This window comes from Python bivittatus, unplaced genomic scaffold (assembly GCF_059951505.1).
Source record: "Python bivittatus isolate LINGU-HERP-01145 unplaced genomic scaffold, Pbiv_v1 ctg000700_np1212, whole genome shotgun sequence".
NCBI lineage: Eukaryota > Metazoa > Chordata > Lepidosauria > Squamata > Pythonidae > Python > Python bivittatus.
Window position 1 is genome coordinate 102,837,397 of NW_028277098.1, and position 24,529 is coordinate 102,861,925.

Genomic DNA, 24,529 nt, shown 5'->3' on the forward strand with positions numbered 1-24,529 from the left:
AGGGGAGGCGCCTGAGGGCAGGCGAGGTCGGGCTGGCCTTTCCCCCGCGGCGGCCGTCTCCAGGGCGACCGGGCGCCTCGGCCAACCGCGAGCCACTTCCGTCGACGTCAGCGCCGACACGTGGATCCAAGATGGCGGCCTCGGGGGCTCTGGTGAGTGGGGCGCCGGCGCTCGGGCCCTGCGGGAGAGGCTCGGGGGGGCGGCGGGGCCGGGCCGTCGGTTGGGACCGCGGGGCCGACCGGGGGGAAAGCGAGGGCGGGGGCCGCCGCGGGGGGTGTCCCAGCCGTCGCCCCGGGACCGGCCAGGCCCTTCGGGGGTGGCCGAAGCGGAGCCCTTAACGTCCTGTCACGGAAGTGGCATCGCCCCCAGCGCCCCCCCTTGCCTTTCGAAGCGGGGGGGAAGCAAGGTTTGTGCGGGGGATGGAGGCTGCCCCCGCCCGTGAGAGAGGGGCACCAGAGTCTCCTGGGGGCGGGGGTCTGCCAGCGGGGAGGACATGGGGGGAGCTCTTTTGCCCGCCCCAGTCCAGAGACCCTCATCTCGGACGTGACTGTGAGGCAGCCCCCTCCCCGAGCCGCGAGGGGTTTCTATGGCAGCCCGTAGCGCTCATTTGGGCCCCCATGGTAACGTCCGCAAGTCCCTTTAATCCCGGGGTTCATCCCGTGTAAAAGGAGGGTCTGCCTGACCCCTTATTGGCTGCCTTGCGGTCCGTGTCCAAGCACGTTCCTGAAAAGCGTTGCTTGCCGGATGTCAGGGAATTTACTTTCAGCAGGTCCAGGGTCGCACTCCAGCGGAGCCTCCAGCTGGGTTCCGGCCCCAGGGTCCAGGTCCGCCGTCACCGGCTCTTTAGCACAAGTTCTTTACGTGAATTTTGATTGATTGATTGATTGATTGATTATGTGCCATCAACTCAGTGTCGAATCTTAGCAACCCCATGGATTTTCTCAAATCAGTGTCTATCTCTTAGTAGCCATATAGATCGACCTTCTCCAGGGTGATCTGTCCCCAACCAGGACCTTCAGGTCTCCAGACAGTGCCCCCATCGCCCCTGTAGCTGAGTCCATCCCCCTTGCTGCTGGTCGTCCTCTTCTTCTCCTTCCTTCCACTTTTCCCAGCGTTATAGACTTCTCAAGGGAGCTGGGCCTTTGCATTGACTAGTTATGTGCCATCAATTCATTGCTGACTCTTAGTAACCACCTAGATAGATTTTCACCTTGATCATCTGTTCCTAATCTAGTCCTTCAGGTCTTCCAATGGGGCACTCGTGGCTACTGAAACTGATGTCATCCCCTTTGTTGCTGGTCATCCTCCTCTTCTCTTTCCTTCCACCTTTCCCAGCATTATAGGCTTCTCCAGAGACCTAGGACTTTGTGTAAGGTGTCTGAAACTTCACATGGGTACAACAAACAATGCTTTCCTTATTAAAGATTTAACATTCTTAAAATGAATTACTTTTGATTCATGCTTCTAGTTACCTGTCATGGTGATGTTGTGATTATCTATCAGTGTATACATTGGATTCCTCATGCTATATTACCTGTTTTGAAAGTTCACTTTAATACTTTCAGCACTATATTATGTTGTCTTTTAAATTGTCATATATTTTAGTGGTTTTAAGGGAGATGAATGATTGGGACTCCCTGGACCTTATTCATATAAATTACTCTTCTCCAAAAGCAGCTGATTATTACTTTGGTTTCCCCCTTATTTTCATCGATTCATTGTCTGTGTTTTAAGATGTTCTTTTCTGAATTTTACATTTGCTGTGAACAGAATGTATGAGAAACTTTTTGCAGAGTCCTGTTAAAATAATTGGCATTTCAGTAAGATTACCTGTACTTAAACAGCAGTGGCCTTTATATACTTGTATGAAAGCTATGTGATAGTCCTCACCCACTGCAAGCTGTAAGTACTCAAAATATTCAAATGTAGTTTGTATAGAGTCGTATTATCCTACAACAGGGGTGGACAGTCTTTTTAGATGTTGGTGAGGGAGGAAGGAAAACACTGTCTCATTTTTCCTCTTCTCCAAGCCACAGAGGATATGGCGGTGACATGATAGTGCCACAAACAGAGAGTGGTAAAAAGGATGGTCTTTGCACATTTTGGTGGCCTGAAGAGGCTGTATATCAATCACAGATTGCTCAACCCAGTCTGGAGCTTCCCTGCTTGGAATGAGGAATTCTGCAGGCATATGAATGCGGTAGTATGCATTAAAGATGTGAAAGGTTTTTAAAATCAGATCCCCCAAATTTATTTTATGAAGAGCTCTGGTCTGGAGAGTCATAAAAAACCTGGACAGTCACAAAAATGCTGATGATGTATTTTTGGAAGCAAGCTTGTATATCAGTTTCTAAACTGAATTGGTCAACTCAACCCTTAAATTGATACTTTATGGATAGAAAGGAAAAACTACTATGACAACATGATTCCATTTAAAATAACATTTTACATTTGTTATTTAAAAATTGAGTTATAATATTTTCTACAAAGATGTAGTTAGCATACCTGAATTGTAGAAAAGTATAATGTTGGAGTGTGTTTTCTCCCTTTTATATTTACATTTATGTAAGGGGGTTTTTTTGGTTAGATTTATACATACAGTTTCATTTGTATTGTGAAAAAAGGGAATGCGGTAGTCAAATGTCCTTGGAGATGCAGATTTTGAGATGTGTAAAGATTTACTTAAAAATTATATGATAAAATATGCCCCCATTCCTCCCAGCTAGCTTTTCCATGTCTGCAGAAAAAGAGGCGCTGACTCTTATGGGAGCTTCTGTAATAAGCAATACTGTTAGGTCACTGAATATAGGCCAAATGCTGCCCCAAGTGATGAATCTGTAGCTGCTGTTGCTGCTGCTACCTATATATACCATTTCAGTCAGCAGGTAGCTAAATCAACATGTAGAAGATTTTCTACATGCATGTCCTGCACATGCAAAATGAATATAGGTTTGATGTTTGCAAAATGTCAGAGAAGAATCAGACAAGTTCAGTCTGAAATTGTTCAGCCCCCAAATAGTCATAACAACAGTGGGACTTCTATTTGTCTTCCTTGCACACAGAGTTGGACTAGGTTCACAATTGCACTAAATAATGGGTGCCAACGTTAGACCTCTAGTTGTTGGAGAACTACATTTCCCAGCACCCCTTGCTTTTGGCCATGTTGACTAGATGCTGGGAGTAGTGGTTGAACAACTTCTGAGGGGTTGCATGGCTGAACTATAATGTAGCTAGCTCTTGAGCCAGCCACTTCAGACAACTGCCCCAACCTTTCCTAGAGGAAATAGATTTTCTGTACCCTTTTCAGTCAGGTTCCAGGCCCAGGATGGAAATGGGATTGGCTACGCTAGTGGATGACTTTGGGTGGGATCTTGAGGGAGGGTACGTGCTCCTTCTGATCCTGTTAGACCTCTCAGCAGTGTTTGATACCATTGACCATGGTATTCTTCTGGAGTTTTGCAGTGGCTCCACCACTAAGTAGGTGGTTCCAGTTTAAATGAATGGGGAGAAACAATCAAGACAGTAATTGCTCCAGCGTGAGGTGCCTTAGGACTTTGCCCTGACCCCTACATGGAACCGCTATCAGTTTGGGATGAGGTATCAACAATATCCTGGTGATACTGACTTACACATCACTACCCCCGGTAGAGCTGGGGATGCTATGAAAATCATGACTTGGTGCCTGGAGGCTCTAAATGGCTCCACGCCAGCTCCAGTTAAATCCCTGCGAGATGCAGTTGTTGCTTTTCAGTGACTGATCTGGCAGAAATGCAAATCAACAACTTGGGGATCTTCCCGGACTCCTGCTAGAATATCAGGTAGTGCCAGGGTGTCAAGGGTGTCTTTATCTACCTCAGCTGGTTTGCCAGTTGCAGTCCTTCCTGGATCAGGAAGTTCTGACCAATGCCCTCATTATCTTGCTCCCTGATCACTGCAGTGCACTCTGCACAGGGGTTCCTCTGAAGACAGTTGAGAAACCTCAGGTGCCACAAAGTTCAGTGTGTCACCCGCTCACAAGTGGCAGCAGATTCAGCCATGTAATAGCAGTGCTCTGGTCGCCGCACTGGTTGATGGTATGTTTCTGAGTCCAGTTCAAAGTGCTGATTTGCCATGGGTCAACTTGCAGGTCTGTCTCTTCTGACCAGATTGGCACTGAAGTGTGTTTATGTAGAGGGGGTTTGCCAAGAGTCCCTGCCTGCAGGAGGAGGTGGCACAGGAACCTGAAGATGTTCCTTCTTGATTCTGTCTTCCCAGTGTTCTGAACAGAGGTTGCTGTGGTGACAAACATTTCCTTTTTCTTTTTGGCAGAGGTTTACATGCCCACTCTTCCTCTTGTGGCATGGGGTGAGTTGTTTCTATGTGCCAGGAGTTGCTCCCATCAATTTTCACCGGAATGCTCCTGTAGAAATCAAGGTAGGGTGGCACTAAGTTTCATTACCTTTACAATTTGGCCAGATTTAGAATCCTGGCTAGGTCTGATCATGCTAGTGTGTCATCACCCTGGGGGAGGAAAAAAAAGTTTTCACCTATGCAGAGCGCTGCCGTTCTTGAAATGCCCGTGCTAGTGTGGATGGAAACTGGAAAATGCTGGGCGTAACTGTCTCAATAGACCTGCACAGCACCTCACAGGGTCGGGCTGCTCTGTTGTGTGCGTTGGCAGAGGTATTACTTTTCAGCTACTTTTAACAGTTGTAAGGCCTGTTTACACCATGTGTTAATTCTGGAAGCGCCATTGCTTTATCTGAGCTTCTGACTCATTGCATCACAAGCAGAGTCTCACCTGTTAAGCCCTTCAAATCCCTTTGATTGCAGTGTGAAAATACACTTCTCTTTCTCTTGATGAATCCTAAAAAGAGCTTAGTCTCACCTTTGCTGGGCCCCAGGAATTTATAGATTTTCATGTGAAACTATTTTTGTCTTGATTCACTATAGTTTTAAGATGAGTTGGAAAAGGAATCTAAAACAAAAATAATACTAGATCACTGTAAGAGTTGCCTTACAGCAGTGTTGTCCATGCTGGCTGGGAAATTCTGGGAGTTGAAGTCCACTCCTCTTAAAGTGGCCAAGTTTGGACAACACTGCCTTACAGGGATACTGTGGTAAAATATGTGAAGGGTTTTGAATGCTCTGAAGTAGTTTTCTTCAACCTGGTATCCTTCAGATATGCTGGATTATAGCTCCCATTATTCCCAGCCAATCTAAGTGATTTTCTAGTTATAATGGATGCCGGATCTTTCACGATTGATTAGTTCTGTTCCCACAATGTGCTTCATTTGTGCCCACAATAAGCTGAAAACGTTGCCTATTCCTGTCAGTATTTCAACATTTTCGAATGTGAGGGATCGAATACTGCAGGATGTTACGTTCTCCGAGACCACTAACGCAAGGGCTCTGAACTAGCAGCCTCTTAGACTGTGGTTTTTCTCCTCTCCCCATCCCCTAAAGCTGTGGGTTTTATCTTCTCCCAGGAGCTTCCAGAGCAACAGCAATTATGTTTGGGAAGCCCTGAGCATAATTACAGTGTTCCTAGCCAGATATCCTGTCTGTAACGTTTCGTCTGTAAAACAGACTTTGTTTTCTTGGTGAAAGAAGGAGACGGATTGGGGCTCTTGGATGTGGGGATTTGGGACAGATGGCATCACTTTCTCTCTCTTTTTCCAGGCTGTGAAACTCACCAGTTCGCGGACCCAGTTACCCTATGAGTATTACTCCTTACCATTCTGCCAGCCTGGCACCATCACGTATAAAGCGGAGAATTTGGGTAATGCCCCAGTGCTCCATTCCCTAGTGTAGCCTCCCACCTTCCATGTTGTCTATGAGCTGGCACCTCTTGTTGACACTTCCATGTGTCTGAGCTCCAGCATCTCTTAGTGTCTCATGGGGTATGCAAAAATGTTTAAAGGTCAAGTGTTTTGAGGGTTTCAGAGTTGCAAGAAAACTTGCCTGAGAACAAAACTTGGCTCTGTCAGGTGGCACTATTTCAAATTGTGCAGTCTCATTTTAAAGAATAAAAATTGAAAGCTCAAAATAAACTTTTTTAAGCTTGAACCAAAGCACTGTGTTCTGAGCAATTTCAGCTCCTTTGGGGGTTTAGAGAACTTGTGGGAGGGAGGGAAGCAAAGATTAACACAGAAATCTGTTCAGGTGAAATTTCCTGCCTTTCTTTGCCTCCCTGTGCCCTTGCCACCAATTTCCCCATAGCCAGGGTCCTAGAAATGTTTTTGTTTGTTTGGCTTTAAATAATGTTTATTATATTTGTATTTATAATTGTTTATTTTGCCATAAGCTACTTTAGGATTATTGTTATCTTGAAAGGTGAGATGTAAGTGGTAAATAAAGAAGTCAGAACTGAGGCTTTAAGCTTCCAGAAGCTTAACACACCTATTTTAGTCTTCATTTTGTTTTTAAAAACTGCAAAAGAGTCATCCTATCAAAAATCATTCTACTACCAAATTTTGATGTGCACAACCTTGGGGAGCTGTAGGGGCTGCCAAAACGGGTCTGGGGTACATGTTGCCCACCCTTGAATTTGCAGCCTTGATCCCCAACTATGTTGCTAACTGGAGATGTCAGAGATTAGAACTCGGCGGTTTCCTGCCACCAAGGAAGGGACCCTCTGAATAGTTTTCTTCTTCCTCCCCTTGACCCCTGCCCTGCCCTGCTTATAGGTGAGGTTCTGAGGGGGGACCGGATTGTCAACACTCCCTTCCAGGTTTTCATGAATATCGAAAAGAAATGTGAGGTGTTGTGTAATGTTCCAAACAAGCCTGTTGTCCTGACCAAGGAGAGCAGCCAACTAGTGGTTGAACGGATCCAGGAGGAATACTACGTTCACCTGTGAGTCCTCTTGCCCTCAAAATAAGCGGGGATCTCCCTTGCCAGGGCCTTCAGTGGGGCCAGGTGGGTCCTTCGGGATGAAGGGAAGACAGCTGATCTGACCTGGACTTGTCATTGCAGCATTGCCGATAACTTGCCAGTGGCCACAAGGCTGGAGTTCTACTCGAACCATGAGGAAGAAGAGAAGAACAAGGAGAGAGACCTTCAGTTTGAGCATGGCTATCGGCTTGGGTTCATGGAGAAGAACAGGGTATAGATGCTAGCGATAACTGGGGGAGTGGGAGCCCTTGAGAGAGGCGTGACGGGGCCTTTTGCTCTATCCTTTGATTTGGCTTATCTGTGGATTCCGCAGGAGTAAGCTAGCTTCTCACTGGACAGGACCATCTTTCTATTTAAAGTATTGAGAGTAGGAATTTTGGATGTTGCTCAAACCCATCCACAGTAAAGAAACTCTGAGGAGGTTTACAGCAAGCTCATGTGTTGCACTCCAGAAGGGTGTGTCTCCAAGCACACAATGGATTAGCGTTACCTTCCCTGCATTCCAGAGATCAGTGCAAGGAAATGGAAGGCTGGTAACTCTCCCTTGTTGTATGTGGGGGAATGAGGAAACACATTCTTTCAACAGGGTGGAAAGAAAGAAGAGACGGATTTTTTTCTTTCCTCCCCTGGTTTTTTTTTTTTTTTAAACATTTAGCAAATCCCTCCCACTGAAATGAATAGAAAGGGATCAATCTAAGCCAGCTCTAGAGCCGGAACGGAATAGAAGCCATTTTGGAGAAGAGTTTTGGATCTTGCAGAACCGTTGTCTCTCCCAACACGATCAGGGGACTCTGTGGTGCCAGAGAGGGATAAGAGCAGCAGAAGTTTCTGCAAGGGCCATCAGACAGGTTTCCAGGATTGGTCCTCTTCCCTGAGGTTAAATCTTTCTCTACATCTTCGGGGTAGAATTCTTTCATGCTGTCAGCCTTGCAGCTCCTGGCATATTGCTGCCCTGCACTGAATATGGATTGGGAGTTGCAAAAGTGTACAGGTAGTCCCCGCTTAACGACCGTTTGTTTAACAATGGTTCAGAGTTCCGACGGCCTCAGAAAGGATGCTTTACGACCCGTAAAGCACTTCCAGCCATTATAAAATGCTGCCCCCTCCCCCGCAGTCACGTGGCCGCATTTCAGGCACTTGGCAACCGGCTCAAATTTACGACCAGCTGCCAAGTGCTCTGCGATCATGTGATCGCCATTTGCAATCTTCTTTGCTGGCTTCCCCATTGGAAGCCAGCAGGGAAGGTTGTGAGCAGAGGGAATGCAGCAGTGTGCAGGAACAAGCTCAAATCTTCAGAATTTGAGCTCCATACCTGCCCACCACTGGGAGGTTTCCCCAACCCCAGGAAGGATCTCCCCTCCGTCCACAGAGAGGAGGGAAGCCTTTCACAGGGCTGCAGGAATGCTTGAGAGCGAAAGGGCTCCTGCCAGGAAGATTTCAGCTCTGCGCTGAACTGAAATCCTTCGGCAGACAGCTCTTTTGCTCTGTCTACATTAAGCAACCCAGGAGATTGCTTAATGACCACAACTGGGAGTGCCCAGATTGCAGTCATTGAGCAAAGCAGTCATGTGGGCTTCTCGCTTAACAATTACTTCACTCAACTACCGGTCCCAATTGTGGTCGTTAGGTGAGGACTACCAGTAATTACATATTTTGAGGTCTAATTCCAGGAAGGATCACAGCCAGAGAAACACTCAGAGGGGTAGATGCTGAGTCTAGAAACCAGTTCTGTTCCAGAGAGGGGACAAGACACTAAGGCTTGGGGTCCAGGTAGCAAAGAACTGGTACTCTGGGGAAGCTTGTTGGGGCACAGGGTGCAAATGTAACCTGTCACTCACACACAGTAGACATTAGTTGCAATAATGAGCAGCTCTCCTACAGAGAGAGCTGAAGATTGTAGCTATCTCACCCTTGATGCTCATCAAGCCTGATCTGGCCTGTGGCAGTGTCATTCAAGCACTCTGTCTTACTCATGTAGAACAGCACTTTTGTTCCCTGCTAGCAAACACTTTGGCATTCATGGAGTGCAGAATGGCTATACTGGTATGAGACCATGAGGACTGATAAATTCCTCCCAGGCTTGCAGCTCAGTAGCCTAGTACAAGTAGGCCTTGGGTTATGATGGCAATTGGGATTGGAATTGCTATTGCTAAGCAACACGGTCATAAAACACAATGTCATGTGACTGTATCACCTAGTGACGGTCTGGCAATCCTGGTTGCTGCTGTTAAGTGAGGACCATGTGGGTTGCTAAGCAAGGATCTCATGTGACCGCAACTTCTGACTTCCTGCCGGCTTCCCTATTAACTTTGCTTGGGGGGAAGCCGGCAAGGAACATCAGAAATCAGGATGATGTGACTCTGGGTCGCTGCAATGTCAGGGACGCTGCGATGGCCAGAACTCTGAGGATTGGTCATAAGTCCCCCTCATTCAGCGCCGTCACAAGTTTGAACGGTCATTGAACAAGTGGCCATAACCCAAAGACCACCTGTACAGAAGAGAAGAGGAGGGAAGGAACAGCACAAGAAGCAAATTCAGGCACTAATGGCCAGGGGATCCATGTCTTTTTCATCTGAATTGACCTTCCAGATTCTAAAATCTGAAGACTAGAAACAGCTTCCTTTCTCCATGCAATAGCAAGAGAGGCAGAAGGAGAGTTTTCAGGCATTCCCTCACTTACAGGAACATGCAAGGGGGCTTTTAAGGAATGTGCCCTAAAGAGCAGGAAGGCAGATTCGCAGCTGGTGCTAATAATGTTGTGAATGCATTTGTACTTTGGGGGCAACGTTTGACAGGGATGTGCATTCCAAAGGAGCCAGCAGGCCCTCAAAGATGTCCGGAAACGCTTCTGCCCAGTTCTCCCTAATAAATTGCCGGTCTCTATGATCCGTTCTTTTGTATGGCATTGGTGGCTTTTGATTTCCTACTTCCTGACTGGCACCCAATTGTTGCCAACTAGTTGTTGGAAATCTGAACGTATCACTTGAGAACCAAACAAGTTATGATTAGGTGTGAGTCATCCTGTTTTTATCCAGCTTAAAATGATTTGGGGCAGGAGAAATGACCAAATCTTTTCATTTTTTGGATATATTTGCTTTGACTTCTTTCTGCATTTCAGCCTTCCTCGTTGTACAATGCTCAGGGAAGTGTGTGAGGAAGTTCTGTAAGGCAGGGGTTTCAAACTTTTTCAGGCCACACAGCTTGTTAGTTTTTTTAAAAAAATCCTGGAGCCTCTGATCGAGAGGCTAAATGCAGGTGACAGAAAACAAGCTGCATTTGTGTGAACTTTTTTTAAAATCCTTAATCTCTCATAGAACTCCATCAAGTTCTCATGGAACCCTGGACCTTCAGGGATCACAGTTTGAAAAACCCTCTCTGAGGGGCCCTATCCAGAGACTATTTAGGGAGGACCTAAGGGGGTCTCCTCCAAATTGCCTTTCCCTATTCCAGGCCCTCTAATATGTATTTCCGTGTCATCTGTTTTAGTTCTTCCTGCACAACCACCTTTCCTTCATCCTTTACTACCACAGAGAGGACGTGGAGGAGAACCAAGAGCCCACCTATCGGGTGGTTCGCTTTGAAGTCATCCCACAGAGCATTGCGCTTGCAGGTAAGAAGACTGTGGCTGTTCTCGATTCGGTCTGACCTGCCCAGGTGCTGCACTGATCCTATCTTGCCTGTAGCAGTAATGGAGGACTGGACGAGGTGGCCTTCCCTGCTGGGGCGGTGCTTTAAGGAAGTCATTCTAGGATGACTTGTGAAGGAGGGGAAAATAGCTCTCTGTGGGTCCCCATAACTCCTGTTGAAGCTTTGTGGCCCACCTTCAGTACTTTGCCTTCAAAGAACCCTGTATTTCCTGGTACTCCTACAGAACAGGAGTGGGCTAAAATGCCCACCTGAGTCCTTGAGGAACCAGTGAAGGATAGCAGACTGTAAAGTGGTTGGTCTGTGTTTGGCTTAGTGGATGTGTCATACAGGCCACTGTGGCTTATTAGGTAATGCATCATTTTAAAATCCTGTTTAGTACTAAGTGTGAATGCAAAACCCTGGCAGAAAATCCCAGGCTGGATGTAACCAGGATCTAAAAGGTTCACGTGGTATTCCCCCTGACAGGAGAGAAGTTTATGAAGTGGGCAGTGCTGCCAGGTTTGGCTTTTTGAACCTGGAGCCCTCCAGAGCTTTTGAACTATGATTCCCATCATCCTTGCTAGCTTGGCCACAATTTGAAATTTTACCTTGATCGCCCAGCTCTGAGCCTTTGGCCAAAGAAAGATTAGCTGTCCTGACCCAAGTCTTTGGTCCACAGATATGAAGGTGGATGAGAAGGGGGTCTGTGTCCTGCCTGAAGCTGCCAGTGCCTCTGCTCAAGAAATTGATCCGAAGAAGCCGAATGAACTCTTTTTCACCTATTCTGTGCACTGGGAGGTAAGAGGTTGAGCTGCGGAGGAGAAAGAGCAGGAAGAAATAACATCATGGTTTGTTTGTTTTTTTGACCGGGGGGAAGCAACAAGGAATGTGAGGGCTAAGGATTGAAAGAAGGGCAAATGGGGGCCTTGGGTCTGGAGGAGGACAGCTGTGGATGAAGATTCAGGTTCTTAAGTACTTTCTCCTGAGCTGATCTCTAGAAATGGCCCACGAAGCTGAGAAATTCTAATCCAGTCTTGCCTTGGGTGCCCCATTATTCAGAGGAAGATTTGGTGACCGCTAGAAGCAGAGCGCTCTGTTGTGGCACAGACCCGTCCTGGTGGCAACCGCAGAAGAAGTGGCCAGTTTTCTGGGCGGCTGAGCCCAAACGGGCTTCTCCAGTGTGAAGTGATTCCGCTGCTTTGGCATTGGAGCTCCACGCCCCATTTCCAGCCCTCAGAGCAACAGACTGCAAAAATAGGCAGCACGGCAGCATTCCTTCTGTGCCCACAAAGGCCCATCCTGCGGTCCCTTAGGTGGAATTTCCGCCCCACTGGGCACAGCTGTGACCACTGGTTCCGGGAGGGAGGGGCCGAGGGAAACAACGCTCCATTGTGGTTCCCTTCCCAGCCGGGAGACAGGGCTAGTCGATCTTCCCTTTCTCTTCCCGTGGTTTTTGGTCTTGTTCTAACTTGTTTGGGGCTGAAAAGGGCTGTGGGGGCACTTCTGAGAACAGCCGTTCCTAAATCCGGAAAGGCCAGCAGACCAGCCCTTAGCAGAGCCTCTTTGGATCAAACTCCTGCCTCCCTTCGCTTTTCTTGCAGGAGAGTGACATCAAGTGGGCTTCCCGTTGGGACACCTACCTCACCATGAGCGACGTACAGATACATTGGTTTTCCATTGTGAACTCCGTGGTTGTGGTCTTCTTCCTTTCAGGTGAGAGAGAAACCAGCCACACCTGAACAGGTTTGCAGCTAGTGGGTAGGCCTGGAGATCCCAGCAGAATCTCTGAATCATCCTTGTTTTTATATGTTGATACTACCTTTCAAGCCCCCACGGGGCAATTTACAAGTTTTTTTTTAAAGAATAAAAAGTAAAAGTAACCAAAACAGCCATAGAGCCTCAGAGCAAGAACAGTAACTACTTTTTGAAATAAAAAGCAGGCTGGGAAGCCTCCAGTTCAGCTGCCCTGATTATATTTTCTTCCTGAATTTGGGATCACAGATCACCTTCACCTTCCCTTTTGCTGCTTTGGCATTAGCTTGACTGGGCAAGGCTCATCTTCCAGGTTTTGGCGGGTCGCTGTCTACCAAAAACAAGCTACCTGGGGCTGGATAGGCAGTTGTCTAACAGAATGTGAAATCCTGGGGATTTTTCATGAAGCCAAAGAACGACTAAAACATCACGGACTGCAGCGAGGAAGCTAGTGGTTTATGTAGGAGTAAATAGTTTCTTCTGCTGTTGGTGGGCACCCGTGTGCTAATACAGGAAGGTGAATGCTTCAAACAGTAGCATCTTTGATGTGGGAGGCAGCTCCTGGCTGGCAAGAGGATTCCTTCCACTCAGTGCAGACAAACGGCGCTTGGGAGCACAAGGGAGGGTCTTCAGGATTTACTATTAAGATGCGGAATCCCTCCCGCCCCCTTGCCTCCCCCCCCTTGCCTCCCCCCCCACACCTGGGGAGTGCTGACATGCGGGTGCTTGGCTGGGGTTCAGACCCACTTCTTCCTGGAATTCTGTTTTGCAGGCATTCTCAGCATGATCATCATCCGGACTCTTCGGAAAGATATTGCCAACTACAACAAGGAAGACGACATTGTACGCTAAGCTTGTGTTCGGGCAGGGACGGGGATCCTTCTCTGGGTTCTGAAGGTGCTTGTGGGGGTGGGGGAGGCTGCCTTGAAAACTGGCGAAGGGGATAAGAAAAGCCAAGGCACCCCCTGCATTTGAGACAAGCTCCTGGAGGCAGCAGCTGAAGGAGGCTGGTTTTTGTTTAAAGCCACCTGAGGTAGAAATAGCATGTCTTGTAGCAGTGAATTCCTTATGTTAATGACCTGCACCATGATGGAGAGAGGCCCTTAGCAGCTGGGAATTTATGAACGTATTAGGTTCTATCCCGGTTCAGGAGTATCATAGCAATGTGTTCTTGTTTCTTACAAGAAAGGGGGTGTTTCAGATGCAGGCAGGCTGGCCTCCAAAAGAAGGTGTGTGGGAGGGGGGGAGATTGTCGTAGCCTGCTCCCTCATCTTGCGGCCCAACTTCAACCCCTGCAGGAAGACACCATGGAGGAGTCAGGGTGGAAGCTGGTGCATGGTGATGTCTTCAGGCCGCCTCAGTATCCCATGATCCTCAGCTCCCTCCTGGGCTCTGGAATCCAACTTTTCTGTATGATCCTGATTGTTATTTGTGAGTATTGCCTAGCAGGCCTGAGCATTTTCTGATGTGGAAAGATGAGGGGACCTCAGAAGCCGGGCAGGGACAGACTTCTGTACTGAACCAGCAGTTGGTCAGCCTGGTCTTGTTTCACAGCCTTCTATGGCTTCTCCCTCCAGCTCTGGCCAACCACATGCATCTCTCTGCCAATGGTCTGCCCGACTCCTGCTCATTCAGCAGGCCCTGTCTGGTCTCCATTGCCCTGTGATTCACTTGCACTGTTTCTCAGAACACCAGCATGGTGTCCCTTCACGTCTTCCCTCTAAATCCCAGCTCAGTCCTTACTTTTTCAATGCCCCTTTGGCCTGGTTTCCTAGTTCCCGGGCCCCACTCTGGGCCTCCGCATCCTTTGCTTTTCTCTTCATGCCTGTCTCCAAATCCCTCCTCTTTGTTCTTCATCTTAGTGATTTTACAGCAGTACCTTGAGAGGTCCCTCAGGAAGAGTAGACTCCCACAGTTCCAGGGTTCTTGGGAAACATCTGTTGCATCTGTCTGCTTTTGTTTTGAGTTGGCAGAAGGGCAAGAGTCTCTGTCCTCCTTTCAGTGGGCCTTGAAACTCAGGCAGGACCTCCTCATACCTTAAATTCTCATATCCTTTTCTGCACCTCTTTTTGTCCTGCCCTTCTCCTTTTCCATCCACTTCAAGATGCCTCTGCTGCTGTGTCCACTTCCATCCCTTTCCCTTGGACTCCCGGGCCCAGTTCTGGAGCAGGCTGTGGCATTCCACCTTAATGCTACAGGGACGATGGCATTGCTCCGCATTCAGTGACTGGCAAACCTTTCAGAAATATTCTGAAATACTAGCTTCTGCGTGCAGAGATGGTGTGTTTGAACTGCAGGGGGTTTGGGGGCGGGCAAGGAATCCGAAAAACGGATCCTGGCCTGCTGATGGCTTTCTAGAGCCCAGAGGTATTAGTACACTAGCCTTTCGACCCTGACGCGTCCCTTCTTGCTTTCCAGTTGTGGCCATGCTGGGGATGCTGTCTCCCTCTAGCCGGGGGGCTTTGATGACCACGGCCTGCTTCCTCTTCATGTTCATGGGGTGAGTGCCGTTGCTGCCTTGCGTCTGTTCCTCCGGGGTATCCGGAAAGGGATGGGAGGTAACCCTGCTGCCTTGTTTCCCCTCCCCACCTTACAGGGTCTTCGGTGGCTTCTCTGCTGGTCGCTTGTATCGCACACTCAAAGGCCATCGTTGGAAGAAAGGCGCTTTCTGTGTGAGTGAAGCTGCTACTGGATGGGCAGGGGAAGGAGTGTTTGGGGGACACGGAGGGGACTCTCAGTCAGGACTAAAAGGTGGGGCCTAACAGGGGCCGGGTGAGGGGAAATTTCTTTGGGAAAGGCTCAGTGACTGTTGCAAGTGGCTGCAGTTTAGGATTTGTCAACCACCAGCAGGAATAAGGCCATGTTTCCCCAAGTAAGGTAGACCATTTTAATCCGTGGTACTGACCAGAATGCATGTAATTATGTAAGGGTGACAACCTTGGCCGCTTGAAGATGTGTGGACTTCAACTCCCAGAATTCCCCAGCTGGCTAGGGAATTCTGGGAATTGAAGAACCAAGCTCAGAGAACCCCAAGGACTCCACAGTTCAACCCCGAGCTACACATATTCGCCTTCATTGGTGACATTTCAGTTTGCGTAGTTCATAAAACCCACTGATTGCTATTTATAGATGGAATGACAATACATGGATTTGTCTTGATAAAAAGTAGAATTGGGAGGATTTCCTTTCCCGTCCCTACTTTTCATGAGCAGTCTCGCATATGTTTTCTTAAATAAATAAAATACTAATGAAGGTTCCTTTGCTCAAGCTAGAACACCCAGCTCAGCCATGACCTTCTCTGACCCGGTTCTGCCTCTTAGTGCTTTTCTTCTGAATTGCTAAAGGGAGGCTGGACATTTCGAAGCTGGAAATGGTTTCAGTAGCCCAGTGTTTGTCAACCTCGGCCGCTTGAAGATGTGTGGACTTCAACTCCCAGAATTCCCCAGCCAGCATGGGGACTTCAACTCCCAGAATTCCCCATGGCTGGCTGGGGAATTCTGGGAGTTGAAGTCCACACATCTTCAAGCGGCCGAGGTTGACAAACACTGCAGTAGCCACTAGTCTTGATAGATGCTGATGTCCTTGGAACCACAGGCAGGAGACCTTCAGTGCCAGCTGGTGGGACGTAACTGCAGGAAGGGCTCCCCCTCCTCTTTGTCCGCAAGCTTTCCAGATTCACCTGGTTGGCTGCTGTGAGGTTCAAGATGCAGGTCTGGATGTATCCTTGGCCTGATCCGGCCTCAGGGCTCTTTGGGTACTTGTAGTCCTGCCTTAAAAAAACCCCTGACTTACTCATTTGATGCAACCATGCAGTAGAAGTCATTTTGCAGAACCTGCTTCTGGCTGAGGGATGAGAAGGGAATGCCTTCTGCTTTCCCTCTGCAGCCCCTGGGGCAATGATAGATACTCGGTCTTGTGAACCTACCGCTTCTCTGCTGCAGAGGCCGAAAAATATTGATGAAGCAGCGGAGGAGATTTCTGGATCAGCAGCTCGGTCTGTTGGCCGCTGCACTGCCCAGCTCCAAATAGCTGTTTGGCTGCCTGGTGCTGAAGCAGGGCAGTGCTGGCCACAGGATCCCAGCCGCTGGACACCGCCAAGCCTGATTTACTCTTTCCCTTGCAGACTGCCATGCTGTACCCTGGGGTCGTCTTTGGAATATGCTTCATCCTGAATTGTTTCATCTGGGGCAAACACTCCTCGGGGGCGGTAGGTCTCTCTCGCCCTTCCCTTTTCCCTCTGCAACTTTTTCTCATGACCTTCGCTTGTATTTGTGGATTTGGTCTTGAGTCTGAGCCTGCACTTTTGTTCTGAGCCATAAACAGGGTTAATGGTCCTTTGAAGCTGCCCAGCTATTTATTTTCCCTTCCCCTCGTTTTTGTCATGATGGCATTTCCGCGTTCTATTCTGGACTAAAGGAGAGAATACAGGTAGTCCTCGATTTACTACAGCAATGGGGACCAGAATTTCTGTTGCCAAGCAATGCCGTCATAAAGCACAACCACATCGCTTAGCGACAACAATCCCCGCAGTCCCAGCTGCCATCGTTAACTGAATCCCATGGTCATTAGGCGAGGCAACTTCCTGCTGGCTTCCCACAACCAAAGTTGGTGGGGAAGCTGGCAGGAAGTTGCAAGGCCCAGGGAGGTAAGTGGCTGCTGCCATCTGGGAGAGGGAGTGAGGGGGAGGGGGTGCAAGGATGCGCAGGAGTGCACGAGAAGCATCGCACTGGTTGGGGAGGGTGTGCAAGAGGTGCTGTGCAGGTTGGGGAGGGGGTGCAAGAGGCACTGCACGGGTCGGGAAGGGTGTGGAGGAGTGCATCAGAGGCACTGCACAGGTCGGGGAGGGTGCATGAGAGACAGCCTGTGGGTTGGGGAGGGTTTGCAGTGGTGCGGCATGGATTGGGGGGAGAGTGCAGTGTCGCGCAGGTGGGGGAGACTTTCCCCAGCAACTTGCGATCTTCCCTGCTGGCTTCCCCTTTGACTTTCTGGGGAAGCTGGCATGGAAGGTTGCAAATAGTGATCGTATGATAGCGGGGTGCTTGGCAACCGGGTGTAAGTGCAAATGGATTGCCAAGCACTCAGATCATGATCATGTGACCATGGGGGTGCTGGAACAGGGACAACTTTGAGGACCAGTTGTAAGTCTCCTTTTCCAGCACCACCGTAACTTCAAACGGTTGCTGAACAAATGGTTGTAAGTCGAGGACTGCCTGTACTTCCTCTCAACTGATATGATTCTACAACTTTTGCACAAGTTAAAAGGGTTTTTTGCAACCAATTTGTTGTTATGTTTTGGTGATAACAGCCATGGTTTACTTCCCACTTTTCAAGATACACTAATAAAATAATTGGAATACAGGTGGTCCTCATTTAATGACCATTTGTTCAGCAACTGTTCAAAGTTACGACGGTGCTGAATGAGTGGTACTCACAACCAATCCTTGGAGTTCCAGCTGTTGCAGCGTCCCACGGTCACGTGATCACAATTTCCAACGTTCTCTGCCGGCTTCCCACAAGCAAAGTCAGTGGGGAAACCGGCAGGAAATTGGAAGTCACAGTCACGTGAGGTCCTCGCGTAATGATGGCAACCAGGACTGCCAGAACTGCCAGCACAGTCATGTGACATTGCGCTATACAACCACATTGCTTAGTGATGACAATTCCCATCCCAGTTGCCATTATAAACCAAGAACAACCTGTAGTTAGAAATAATAGCTCCTTCCTACGAAAGCCTAACTGGAGTGGGTTCTAGGCCAATATTTAATGTCTTGTAAGCTGAACTGTTTGCAAGAGATCAGCTTTTTATTGCTCGGATTTTTTTCCTCAGAAACTCTTTTTTCTGGTTGTGTTTCAGGCAATTAACCAGAGAATGGCATTTTTTCTCTCAGCATTCTGTTGCCTTCAGTAAAACTTGTTCATTGGAAATCCTTCCTGCCAAACTCCTCACGCTTGTTCACCTTCTAGGACTGAATGCGTTCTCATTTTCTACTGGTTTTTAAAAAATGTTCAGTGCTCATCTTAGCCTTTTTTTTAACTTGAAGTTTTCAAAGGCAGCAACAAAGCAAAATTGTCCTTCACGTTCCTCTAGTTCTCCTTCTTATGGTGGCTTTAAACCAGCCGCTCCCGGCCTGTCGCACTACGGGTCCCCTCGTCCCCGTGCAGCGTGGCCGGCCAACCAGGCCGGGACCAGCTGGTTTAAGCATTGCTCAGCGGCTGTGCTGCATTCAGCGAGAGTAGCTCTGAGGGGGGCCCGGCCTGTTCTGTGTTCTCCTCTCCCCTGACCCAGGCCTGTCTGTGTGAAATGGTTTTCACGGGGCAGAAGCTTCAGAGGCTGTCTTTGCATAATTTGTGTACCCTGGCTCACTTAATCATACGGGCAGTCCTCGCTTAATGATGGTAATTGGGACTGGCAACTCCGTCGCTAAGCAATGCGGTCGTAAAGCGCAACGTCACGTGACCCTGCCGACTCGCGATGGTGGTTCCGGCAGTCTCAGTACCTGTCGGGAGCCGGCAGAGAAGATTGCAAATGGCGATCACGTGACTGCGGGACGCTGCAACGTTGAAATTGCGAGCCAGTTGCTAAGCGCCCGAATCATGATCACGTGACCGCAGGGACGCTGAGATGGCTGCCACTATGAGGACCTGTCGTAAGTCCCCCTTGTTCAGCGCCGTCGTAACTTCGAATGGTCGCTGAACGATTGGTTGTTCCATGAGGACTACCTGTGTTTACTCCTCCTAATGGTCTGTGTTTGCCCAACACACTGAGATAGAAACTACGAAAATGGGCCAGCCACATTTTAGCTGAGCGTGTTGCATGACATAGCCCAGGTGGTGAGTTGATGGCTCAGTGTGCCATGAAAACTGCAGGCCAGCCTTTCCCAGCAGTGTGTGGGGGCGAGGAAGGGGGCTGCCCCCCCACCAGTAGGTTGCTTGGCACTGCCCTGAGGACTGGGCTCCTGTTTCCAGGTCCCGTTTCCCACCATGGTGGCCCTTCTCTGCATGTGGTTCGGCATTTCCTTGCCCTTGGTGTACCTGGGCTACTACTTCGGCTTTCGCAAGCAGCCGTATGACAATCCTGTGCGGACCAATCAGATCCCGAGGCAGATCCCGGAGCAGAGGTGGTACATGAACCGGTTCGTTGGGTGAGTCTTCTGGGCCGACCTCGTTGCAAGTTGGGGATGGTAACTGCAGTAGGTGCCATGAGAGAGCCGGTTGGTGCAGCGGTGAAGGCACTGGCCGAGAAACCAGGAGACCACGAGTGCTGGTCCTCCCTGAGGCGCGAAAGCCGCCCGGGTGACTTTGGGCCGGTGCCTACCTCTCAGCCCAACCCACCTCACAGGGTGGTGGTTGTGGGGAAAATAGGAGGAGGGTTAGGTATGTTCGCTGCCTCGAGTTATACATAAAAAGGCAGGATAAACATAATAATTACTACAACAACAACAAGGGGACAGCAGAGTGTAAAGGATTGCTTTCATATCCGGCCTGTACCGCGTGGCAGGAGCGTGGATCTGATTGGGTGCTGATCTGAGATCCAGAAAGGCGCCTGCAATTTAAACAGAGGATAACGAAGTAGCAGATAACGCAGTTGTCCAAGCATTTGAGGGATCCGTTTGAACAAGATCACGTGCTTACCTAATAACTGTTCCCCCCCTGCTCTTCTTCACAGGATTCTTATGGCCGGAATTTTGCCTTTTGGAGCCATGTTTATTGAACTTTTCTTCATTTTCAGTGTAAGTACTGTTGCCACCCTCATGTCCCCAGCGGCTGTGTGCCTTTGCATAATACTCATTGCCCATACAAATAAAACAAATCATGGTCTAATGTGGTGGTCTGCTTTACCCAGCATACTAAGTTAATGGCTGGCTTCCCCCAACACGCTCAGATCCATTTTGGCCAAGTCCAGCATGTGGTGAATAGCATTTGGGGCAGAGGAGTATTCGATGGGGGGTGGGGAGGTGTGGGAACCATGTTTTGTCCCGTTTGTGGCCTGATTAATCTGGGCTTTGAGAGCCAGTGTGGGACAGTGGGGAAGGCGCTGGACTAGCGCAGGGAGACCCAGGTTCTAATCTTCCATTAGGGAGAGAAACTCAGGGGGACTTTGGGCCAGGCATACTCTTCCAGGCCAGACTAAGAAGTCAAAAAATGTCTGTACATGGTATCAGTGGGGTAGACTGTGGTCCATAATCTTCAAGGAAGAGGCCTTCATTCTGCAGTGGATTGATTCGGGCTGATAATAATGATGTTCATATTTATATATCTTCTGAGGCCAAGGCTGCAGGACTGTAAGTAGTGACAGTCATAACATGGCCAGAGTTGTTGGGGTTAAGAACAAAATAGGTGCATTAAACCTTTGCATTGCTTAAGGCGTCCATTTTCTCCCTTAAGCCCTCCAAACCGAGCCACAAATTGTGGCCACTTCCACTTTACAAGTGGCCTGGAAGCCACCTCTCGGTGTGCCCTCCCCTCGAGTGGCAGATACAGCTTTGCAGAATCTTCTTGACCTAAGTCAGGCCACTCCAAAGAATGGAGCTACAGTACAGGATTGCTCCTTTGGATGGGCCGACGCTTCCCGAAACACCCTCCTCTTGGGGAAATGGTTTCAGAGATTTACTTCAGTATCTTACACACGTTCTTGTGTATGTGCCTTTCTTGGATTCAGGCCATCTGGGAGAACCAGTTCTACTACCTCTTTGGCTTCTTATTCCTGGTCTTTATCATCCTCGTGGTCTCCTGCTCCCAGATCAGCATTGTCATGGTGTACTTCCAGCTCTGTGCTGAGGTAAGGGGACAAGAGGGAGTGGGGTCACAAGGCAGGGGAACCCAGGCAGGTCCACGACGGGCCCAGAGGTCTGAGGCCTCTGACGTGCAGGTGACGGTTGTGTGTCTTACACAGCTAGGTGTATGGACTGGGATCCAAAGAAAGGGGCATTTATCAACACAGTAGTAGAAATTAGCCCAGGTTTCCGCTTGGCACGTTCCTTTTCTCTGTGCTGGAAGGAGGAGGAGTTGGTTGTATGTTTTTGGTGGGGAAGAAGTTGGAGCTGCGCAAGATAGGTGAGAATGTTGTGAAGTCTAGCGTGATTCCAGCAGAAGGGTAGCCTCTGAAGCAGGGAAAAAGCCGGTTGTGTCTCCCTCTCTGCCTGGAAGTTGCCACTTCCAAGGGATGTTTGGAAAAATGTTGAATGCCTCAGTTCAGCTACAACCAGGGACAAACAGTCCCGCCCATTAAGCCCTGGGTCACAGCATCTCTTCACCTCAGCTCCCAGGCAGGCGTCTCCTCTCAGGCCCTTCAAACGAGAAGGTGTATCGGTCCGTGGGAATGACCTTGGGAGACAGGAGGCGCAGCCACAGACCGAACAACCGCCATGCAAAAGATACCTCAGCCCACAGAAGGCCCGGGGGCGGGGAGGGCATGGGAAGCATTTCAGAAGGGACCCTCCCTAGTTTTCCGGAGAGTAAAAGGAGAGGAGGGGAGAAATACTTTCAGTCTGGCAAGGTTCCGTTAATGTAACCTTACAATAAAGATAGAGTTAGTACTCATAGTTGTTGCTTCTTGTCTGGACTACATTGAAGGGCTACCGCAAGGCCTGTTTTTCCCATGACTTCAGGGAATGTTCCCTGCGCAGTCTGTTGTCCAAAAATGTGTTCTAGCTTTACACGCCACCCCAAGATCTGCCGGGCTTCTCCCACCTGCACAGGCAGCCTGGCTCTGACTTAGGCTCCAAGAACAGGGAGCCCCCGGCAGAATAATGCAGGGTTGATCTGATCCATTTGGCAGGATTACCGGTGGTGGTGGAGGACCTTCCTGGTGTCTGGAGGATCTGCTTTCTATGTGCTAATATATGCAGTCTTCTACTTCGTGAATAAGGTACTGTTTGCAATCCGCATGGGCCAGTCTGCTTCCCCTTACAAGCTCAGGGAGAGTTACGTGGTAGCAAAAATATAAATGGGTGGCCACATTCTTAAAGGTGGGCGTCATATTTGGGGGGCTGAGAGAGTCCCTGAACTGTTCTTCCCTGGTGAAGGGGAGCTAATGGGGATGAGCTCTCTCTTCCCCCCGCCATCCCCTTCTTTTTTTCCTCCTCTAACTTGGTTTTTGTTCTTTTTCAGCTGGACATTGTGGAGTTCATTCCCTCCTTATTGTATTTCGGCTACACAGCCCTCATGGTGCTGTCCTTCTGGCTCCTGACGGGGACCATCGGCTTCTATGCAGCCTACATGTTTGTCCGCAAAATTTATGCTGCTGTGAAAATAGACTGAAGGCACTGTGACACCAGATGGCACAAAGCCACCATGCTTTGGTTTCCTCCTAGGAAGGAAGTGGGGAACTTTTTCCTGTTTCTCCCAAGGAAACAAAATCCTTTGGGAGCAGGACACGGGAAATAAAAAAAATAGTTCAACTCTTGGAATGTAATCTTTGGCACAGTGTCCGTGGAATCAGGGGATCTCCTGGAGGGGAAGGGTGTATAGATTCTTTACATTTTAATTTTTATTCTCTTGCGGATATAAGGGTTTTTTTAGAAACTCCAATCCACCCCTTTCAATGAATATTCCTTCGTCTGATTTTCAAAATCAAGACAGTAACCCAAGATTGCAGTGATTACTCTCGAGTTCAGGGAGAGAGATTCTTCAATAGCCTTTTGCTATGCCTGTGCTGGGAAGAAGACGGCGGGCACCGCAGGCTTCTGGAAAGATTCCTAGAAATGGTTTGCTGAAGTTTCTTGTGTGGTCTGGTTTCAGCAACTCTCTGTCCTGGTGCTACAGAGGTGCTATTTCAGAACGAGACAAGTGCAATTTTTCAGAAGGGGCTTTCAAACTGAAATCTTCCAACCTGCCCCTCCCACTTTCTCTTGTGCCAAAAGTCTCAGCAGGCAGCAACGCTACCTTGAGTTTTAAATGATGAATGATAAGGAACGCAGAACTGTTGCTCTGAAAATTAAACAGGCCAGCAAACTGGAGAACACAGCTCAGATGTCCTGGGGAAATTCTGGGGAAACTTCTTGGACCCTCCCCGCTAACTCCTGGATTTGGGTGAGACGAGGGACCGTAAGCAGAAAAATGAGCAAGCTTGCCATGTTCATGTGCTGAGGAATCCGTGGCTCAGACACAGAGAACTGCTGTGGCAATGTGGAAGAGAGGAAAGGACTTGGGCGAGTCCTGCGTTTCAGAGAGGAATTGCCTGCCCCCCCCCGGTTCTGCAGGAATTTGTAAAACCACGTCCCCCGCCCTCCACCCATCACCGGCAGTCCTGGCAGAGTCATGTTCTTCCCCTGTTCAGGTCTGTCCTTAGAAATTAGACATTCAGTTCTGTCCCTTATTGACCTCTGTGCAAACGACATATTTGGAAAGGGATCTGCAAATTAATTCATGTACGCGCCAATCTTTTCCTGTTGCTGCAAGTGAAAAATTCTTCAATCCCGAAGGTGGAAGTTTCTTGCCCTGATTTGGAGTTTGCAAATCAACCTGAACCTAGTTGCTGGAAGATGGTTAAAGACACTCCTTGGACAAACCACACCTTTTTCTGTGTTACCAGAAAATGGGTTTGATTTTTAAAACTGCTGAAAAAAGTTGTGATGAGATTTTTCCTGAGACCTAGAGCAGTTCACACCGTGTTTTCGCCCAAGAATTAAAAAATCTCCAGACATTCTACCTGATCTGTCCTGATGGTGAATCTTACGTGCACTATGTGGAGAAAAACTCTTCCATTTTCTGTGAGCATATCTTAGAATAAGTAAACATGCATTTCTCACAATTTAATGATGTCTATTTTAACGTCTCTTTCCCTCCACTGCCCCCGTCCCCGCTTTTCTTGCCCTGCGTGGATGGATGAAGGGTCTGCAACATTCTCCACAAGGCACAAGCAAAACCAGTATCGTCTGGAGAGGCTGTCTTGGCTGTCGTCTGCCCCTCGCCACCTCCCCATGCCATCTCATTGCTTACCACACCAAGGGCGCATCAGCCACAATCAAGGTTGGGCTAAGAGCCGCAGGATTTGTGGCCGAGGGATTCCTTGGTGAACTTTGGTTTGACGTGGAGTATTCGAGTGGGTCACTTTCCCCTAGGTAACCTCTGCCCCATCGGATCTGCTCTAGCCATGCTGTCAGCCTTGTATTTTTAATGTATTGTTTGAGCCCAAATGTAAATAAATACGCTGTTGTCCGATTCGTCTTGTAGATATTCTTGGTCCCTTGCCATGATCAGACTTCCAAGGCACCATCCACAGGTAACGCTCTCGCTGTTCTCATTGGGAAATTAGTCTGCTTGCAATGCCAGG

At 48.8% G+C, this 24,529-nt stretch overlaps 1 protein-coding gene across 1 annotated transcript; it reads left to right on the top strand.

Moving 5' to 3' along the window:
- TM9SF4 (transmembrane 9 superfamily member 4) lies at positions 1–24,417 on the top strand. The gene is made up of 18 exons (XM_088153251.1): positions 1–152; positions 4,309–4,413; positions 5,662–5,761; positions 6,669–6,837; positions 6,958–7,087; positions 10,363–10,486; positions 11,183–11,301; positions 12,105–12,216; positions 13,028–13,098; positions 13,554–13,686; positions 14,674–14,755; positions 14,852–14,927; positions 16,379–16,462; positions 19,222–19,397; positions 19,922–19,985; positions 20,915–21,034; positions 22,034–22,123; positions 22,366–24,417. The coding sequence occupies exons 1-18, from the start codon at positions 132–134 to the stop codon at positions 22,513–22,515; spliced, it is 1,926 nt and encodes a 641-aa protein (XP_088009377.1). The 5' UTR covers positions 1–131; the 3' UTR covers positions 22,516–24,417.
- Positions 24,418–24,529: the final 112 nt, after the last annotated feature.